The 7668-nt window shown below is 39.0% G+C and overlaps 1 protein-coding gene across 1 annotated transcript; it reads right to left on the bottom strand.

Moving 5' to 3' along the window:
* Nucleotides 1-5826: 5826 nt before the first annotated feature.
* LOC110306080 (olfactory receptor 3A1-like) lies at nt 5827-6826 on the bottom strand. Its single transcript, XM_021178268.1, has one exon. It carries the CDS (start codon nt 6789-6791, stop codon nt 5844-5846), a length of 948 nt encoding a protein of 315 aa, XP_021033927.1. The 5' UTR covers nt 6792-6826; the 3' UTR covers nt 5827-5843.
* Nucleotides 6827-7668: the final 842 nt, after the last annotated feature.

Raw genomic sequence — 7668 nt, 5'->3', positions numbered from 1 at the left:
CTGACCATATAATCGGTCACAAAACAGGTTTCAACAGATACAAAAATATTGAAATTATCCCATGCATCCTATCAGATCACCACGGACTAAGGCTGATCTTCAGTAACAGCATAAACAATAGAAAGCCAACATTCACATGGAAACGGAACAACAGTCTACTCAATGATACCTTGGTCAAGGAAGAAATAAAGAAAGAAATTAAAGACTTTTTAGAGTTTAATGAAAATGAAGCCACAACATACCCAAACTTATGGGACGCAATGAAAGCAGTCCTAAGAGGAAAACTCATTGCCCTGAGTGCCTCCAAAAAGAAACTAGAGAGAGCATACACTAGCAGCCTGATAGAACACCTAGAAGCTCTAGACTGAAAAGAATCAAATTCACTCAAGAGGAGTAGATTGCAGGAAATAATCAAACTTAGGTCTGAAATCAACCAAGTGGAAATAAAAGGAACTATTAAAAAAAATCAACCAAACCAGGAGCTAGTTCTTTGAGAAAATCAACAGGATAGATAATCTCTTGGCCAGACTAACTAGAAGGTACAAGGACAGTATCCTAACTAACAAAATCAGAAATGAAAAAGGAGATATAACATTAGAACCTGAAGAAATCCAAAACATCATCAGATCCTCCTACAAATGGCTATACTCAACAAAACTGGAAAACCAGGTTGAAATGACAACTTCCTAGACAGATATCAGGTACCAAAGTTAAATCAGGATCAGATTAAAGAATTTAACAGTCCCATTTCCCCTAAAGAAATAGAAGCAGTTATTAATAGTCTCCCAACCAAAAGAAGCCCAGGCCAAACAAATGGGTTTAGTGCAGAGTTCTATCAGAAGTTCAAAGAAGACCTAATTCCGACTCTCCTCAAACTATTCCACAAAATAGAAACAGAAGGTACTCTACCCAATTCATTCTATGAAGCCACAATTACTGTAATTCCTAAACCACACAAAGATTCAACAAAGAAAGATAACTTCAGACCAATTTTCCTTATGATTATCGATGCAAAAATACTCAATAAAATCCCCCCAAAAGAATCCAAGAACAAATCAAAATGATCATCCATCATGACCAAGTAGGCTTCATATCAGGGATTCAGGGATGGTTTAATATACAGAAATCCATCAACGTAATCCTCTATATAAAAAACTCAAAGACAAAAATCCCATGATCATCACGTTAGATGCTGAGAAAGCCTTTGACAAAATCCAACACCCATTCATGATAAAAGTCATGGAAAGATCAGCAATTCAAGGCCCATACCTAAACATAACAAAAGAATTATACAGCAAAGCAGTAACCAATATCAAACTTAATGGAGAGAAACTCAAATCAATCACAATAAAATAAGGGACTTTTCCCATACCTATTCAATATATTACTTGAAGTCCTAGCCAGAGCAATTCGACAACAAAAGGAGATCAAGGGGATAAAAATTGGAAAGGAAGAAGTCAAAATATCACTATTTGCAGATGATGTGATAGTATATATAAGTGACCCTAAAAATTACACCAGAGAACTCCTAAACCTGATAAACAGCTTCCGTGCAGTAGCTGAATATAGAATTAACTCAAACAAATCAGTGTCCTTTCTCTACACAAATGATAAACAGGATGAGAAAGAAATTACGGAAACAACACCCTTCACAATAGTCACAAAGAATATAAAATACTTTGGTGTGACTCTAAATAAGGAAGTGAGAAATCTGTATGGCAAGAACTTCAAGTCTTTGAAGAAAGAAATCAAACAAATCTCAGAAGATAGAAAGATCTTCCATGCTCATGGATTAGCAGGATCAAAATTGTCGAAATGGCTATCCTGCTGAAAGCAATCTACAGATTCAATGCAATCCCCATCAAAATTCCAACTCAATTCTTCACAGAGTTTGAAAAGGCAATTTGCAAATTCTTCTGGAATAACAAATACTTAGGATAGCAAAAACTGTTCTCAGCAATAAAAGAAACTCTGGTGAAATCACCATTCCTGACCTGAAGCTGTACTACAGATAAAAACTGCATGGTACTGGTACAATGACAGACACGTAGATCAGTGGAAAAGAATTGAAGACCCATAAATGAACCCACACACCTATGGTCACTTGATCTTTGTCAAGAAAGCTAAAACCATTCACTGGAAAAAAGACAGGATTTTCAATAAATGGTGCTGACACCACTATTGGTTATCATTTAGAAGAAGGTGAATTGATCCATTGTTATCTCCTTGTACAAAGATCAAGTCTAAGTGGATCAAAGAACTTCATATAAAAACAGAGACACTGAAATTTATCGAGGAGAAAGTGGGGAAAAGCCTCGAAGATATGGGCACGGGGGAAAAATTCCTGAACAGAACACCAATGGCTTGCGTTGTAAGATCAAGAATCAACAAATGGGGCCTCACAAAATTCCAAAGCTTCTGTAAGGCAAAAGATACTGTCAATAAGACAAAAAGGTCACCAACAGATTGGGAAAGGATATTTACAAATCCTAAATCATATAGGGGACTAAATCCAATATATAGAAAGAGCTCAAGAAGATGATCTCCAGAAATTCAAATCACCCCATTAAAAACGGGGCACAGAGCTAAACAAAGAATTCTCAACTGAGGAAAACCGATGGGCTGAGAAGCACTTGAAAAAATGTTCAACATCCTTAATCATTAGGGAAATGCAAACCAAAACAACCCTGAGATTCCACCTCACCTAAGCCAGATTGGCTAGGATCAAAAATTCAGGTTACAGCAGATGCTGGCGAGGATGTGGAGAAAGAGGAACAGTCTTCCATTGCTGGTGGGATTGCAATCTTGTACAACCACTCTGGAAATCATTCTGGAAGTTCCTCAGAAAACTGGACATAGTACTACCGTCGGATCCCTCAATACCTCTCCTGGGCATATATCCAGAAGATGTTCCAACTGGTAATATCGACACATGCTCCACTATGTTCATGGAAGCCTTATTTATAATATTCAGAAGCTGGAAAGAACCCATATGTCCTTCAAAAGAGGAATGGATGCAGAAAATGTGGTACATTTACACAATGGAGTACTACTCAGCTATTAAAAACAATGAATTAATAAAAGTTTTAGGCAAATGGATGTATATGGAGAATATCATCCTCAGTGAGGTAACCCAATCACAAAATAAGTCATTAGATATGCACTCACTGATAAGTGGATATTGGCTCAGAAACATAGAATACCCAAGATACAATTTGCAAAAAGAAGAAAGTCAAGAATAAGGAAGATCAACACATGGATACTTCATTCCTACTGGAATAGGGAACAAAATACCCATGGAAGGAGTTACAGAGACAAAGTTTGGAGCTAAGACAAAAGGATGGACCATCCAGAGACTGCCCCACCTGGGGGTCCATCTCATAATCACCCACAAATGCAGACACTATTGCATATGCTAGCAAGATTTTGCTGAAAGGATCTTGATATTGCTGTCTCTTGTGAAGCTATGCCAGTGCCTGGCAAATACAGAAGTGGATGCTCACAGTCATCTATAAGATGGAACACAGGGCCCCCAATGGAGGAACTAGAGAAAATACCCAAGGAGCTGAAGGGGTCTGCAACCCTATAGGTGGAATAATAATATGAACTAATCAGTACCCCCAGAGGTCGTGTCTCTAGCTGCATATGTAGCAGAAGATGGCCTAGTCGGATATCATTGAGAAAAGAGGGCCCTTGGTCTTGCAAACTTTATATGCCTCTCTACAGGGGAATGGCAGGGCCAAGAAGTGGGAGTGGGTGGATAGGGCAGTAGGGTTTGGGGAGGGTATAGGGAACTTTTGGGATAGCATTTGAAATATAAATGGAGAAAATATCTAATAAAACATTACAAAATAAAAAATGTGCTTCTTTGTGATAGTGATGCCCATTGCTCTGTTTTACTTCACTGATGGTGCTATGGTGAGTTACTAGGCAAATTATCTCTTGAAGCATGGCATGAACAGCAAGATGGTGATAGGCTGAAGCTCAGTGGTCTCGGAGTCAAATGGGATATGTTTTGCTGTAGTCTTAAATGCTGAGAAGTGATGGTGGAAGAAGCGGCCATTCCCTGCACTAATAGAATGAGAATCTTTCTAGATACATAGAGTAACAGAGCCAAAAACATTAGGCTGAGAGAGCCTTCCTTGTTCATTTTGCCAAGTACAGGTCAAGAGATGCTTAAAAAAATGTGAGGTCAAGAAAATTGTGAACAGTAGAGAATACAATCTGAGAGCATTTTCTATATCCTTGTAGGAAGCTCATTGTGTGTATCCTGAAGTGTGTCTGATGAGTTAAACATAATGAAGTAAGACCCTTGTTTACTCTGTCTTTGGACAGCATTAGTAGGCAGGAATCAAAAGACAGGAATGTGACTCTGGTGTTAGTGACAATCTTTGTTAGACCATTACCCAGTACATCCCCTAACCCTGCTGAATTCCCTCATCTGGCAGACCTTCTCCATGACTTTATAGGTGCCTATCAGGCTAGAGAAAAGGCAGATGTACCCTCAGGCACTCCAGCACTTTCAGCAAAATTCTTGATACCTTTTTCTTAGGAGAGATGACAGACAACAATAATGGCTTCAGGACTGTCAAAAACTAGTTATTGCCATAGCACAAAAGAATAGTACACCCAAAGCATCCATCTCTGACATATCAATTTTATCCCTCTGAAATATTTTAACATATTCTTGGCATCTTACCTATTTTTTTTGCATTCTTTCTCATCTGCTATTCTATCCCTGGAGCCCATGTCAACCTCTGTAATGCTTCTGCTATTTCTTTTCAACCCCTTGATCCTTGATTCCAATCTCTCCTATGTCCACATGGTTTATCTGCATTTCCCAACAAATCCTCTACCTACTGCCTTCATTTATGTCCTCTTTCCATCTCTGTCTTAGCCCATTCCTCCAGTCTACCCACCCAAATCATATATAATGGAGAAGCTAACTCATATATTAAGATCAGATGAGAGTGTTAGATGGATTTATGGATTAGAGACATATCAATGAGATAGTAGCACTTTCAAGAATAGATTAATTCTAAAAAATGTCTAAGGAGGAAGATGCACTTAAGTAATGACTAGATTGGTGGCCAGTTAACAGAAAATGGGATTGAGAACATTTTAGAATAGAGCCACACTTTTTCACTGACATGATAAGTCATCACAGTGTGATCTGCATTGAAACTTAGATTTACATCTTTGGGATTTAGAGGTGAAGAGTGAGAATTTACAGAGAAATTTAATATTGTGTGGCACTTAAAGTTTTTCAATGTTTAGATTGTAAATTTTTATCTTTCAAAAATTGAGAAATGTGAGGAAGATAATTGAGGGAAGCTCTCTTCCATCATAATGTCTCTATCATGTGAGTGGAGTTTTGACATGTACAGTCAGGTCTGTGAGCTGCATGCAGATACCAGTTACTAGGGAATATGAAACCAGAGTGCAAAATTTCTCTCATTTCCTCTGAATCATAATAGAGTTGCATAAGAGGAATGAGCCATTTCTCCTCACGTTAGGTTGCATACATAGACCAAAGGTATTGAAACTTGAGGAAGAAATAAGACTCCCAAAGGGAACATTTTCTGAGATACTCTGGGAACTCCAGCTAAAGGGAAAATACACTAAGTAAAGGTAGAACCTTCAAAGGGCAAACCTAGGAGGACCCATGTATACACCATCATGTAGACATGGGTATGATTTTTGGGCAACAATAATTATCATCCCTTAAATTAAGTACTAATGAAAGAGTTCTGAAAAATTGTTCTAGCATTTGAAACTAGAGGAGACCCCTATTCTCAGCTGTTATTTTAAATTAAAAATGTGGAAGGGACCTTGAGACTTCTTCAAGTTACTGGTCGCCTGCCTGTGAGTACCCTCCAGAGGGCAGCCTGCACATCAGGGTTCCTGAGACTGTAGATGAGTGGGTTCAGCATAGGGTTGATGACAGTGTTGAAAATACCAATAGCTTTGTCCTTATCTGAAAATTTGGTGGAACCCAGTCTCATGTAGTTAAACATGCCTGTACCATAGAACATGGCAACCACAGTGAGGTGAGAGCTGCATGTGGAGAAAGCTTTCTTTCTGCCTTCAGCAGAGTGGATTCGCAGAACTGCAGCTGCCACATGGATATAAGAGATAAAAATGAGTGCCATGGGGGTTCCTGCCATTATGAAACCCACTCCAAAGAGCAGCAGCTCATTGAGCTGGGTACTAGAGCAGGAGAGCTGGAAGAGCTGAGGCAGGTCACAGTAGAAGTGATTGATCACATTTGGGCCACAGAAGTGAAGTGTGGATATGGCTACTGTGTGTGTCAGTGCATTGCTGAAGGCACAAGCCCAGGATGTAGCCACCAAGATCCTCTGGACAGTGTGGTTCATTCGGGTGCTGTAAGTGAGGGGCTGGCAGATGGCCAGGAAGCGGTCATAAGCCATGGCTGTCAACAGGAAACAGTCAACCCCAGCCAGCAGATGGAAGAAGAAGAGCTGTGTGAGGCAGTCTCCATATGGAATTGTATGCTTTTGGACCAAGAGCCTACCCAACATGGAGGGAATAGTGACACTGATGCACCCCACATCCATCACTGACAGATTCCCCAGGAAGAAGTACATGGGGGTGTGCAGTTTGGGTTCCACCAAGACAGCTGCCAGGATGCTCAGGTTACCTCCAACTGTTGTCATGTAAGCCAAGAGGAAGAGTATGAAGACAAGTGGCCACAGCTCTGGTGTCTCCACCAAACCCAGCAGAATGAATTCAGTAACACTGGTTCCATTGACTCTAGGCTTTGTCTGCATGAGTTCCTTTAAAGAAGCATGCAAGGAGGAAAAACCAGAGGACCTCTCAGTGAATTGAAGAAATTTAAATCATAGCTATTTGTGTGAACTTTCCCTTTCCTCTATACAAATGATATAATTATATAGTAATCTTAAAAATAAAACAAATAATTAAAAACTATGCAGTGTTGTTGTTGTGGTATAACAGTTAAAGGAACTGGGAGTGCTTGACTATCAATATGTTTGTAACGTGTAGCAGGTCAATTTGTCTAATAGACACAATTCACTGATAAAAAAAACCTTCTTATTTCTAAAGAAAAATACACCAATTTTGGCTACCTTGGCATAGTAATATTTGCTAGAGTACAACAGCATGGCAACATTATTGTAACCTACATTAGTGGTCTCATGATATCAGTGCACTACCACACAAATAAATGAATGGCTGAACTTATTGACAAATACAAATTCTAAATAAAAATAGAAATAAACAACAAAACCCAAACCCTCAAATCCAAAGCTATGCATTGGTGGTTAGCAAGAATTATCAAAAGATAATTTATATGGGACCACTATGAATTTGGAAAAGCTAGACTTTGAAGGGCTTGAAGCGAGTGTGGCACAATTGAATGAAAAACACACCTTTCCTTGCAGTTGTGATGACTCTAGGTAAAGCATGAAGCTCTAGAGACCCACATGATCTCAAACACTTTTCAATATAAACTGAACAATTCATATTTACAATAATAACAATTTTCCTCTTAAAAGTCTACCATGGCACAGAATGATAGCTATTACCTTAATCTCAACCAACAACAGAATAGGCATGTGTAAAGTCACCTACTAGCACCATCCAAGATGTCTGTAATTCATGGGATCTTGAGAGTACCATCACTGG

This window comes from Mus caroli, chromosome 11 (assembly GCF_900094665.2).
Source record: "Mus caroli chromosome 11, CAROLI_EIJ_v1.1, whole genome shotgun sequence".
NCBI lineage: Eukaryota > Metazoa > Chordata > Mammalia > Rodentia > Muridae > Mus > Mus caroli.
Note: the sequence above shows the minus strand (reverse complement) of the source record. Positions and strands in the feature narration are given on the sequence as shown.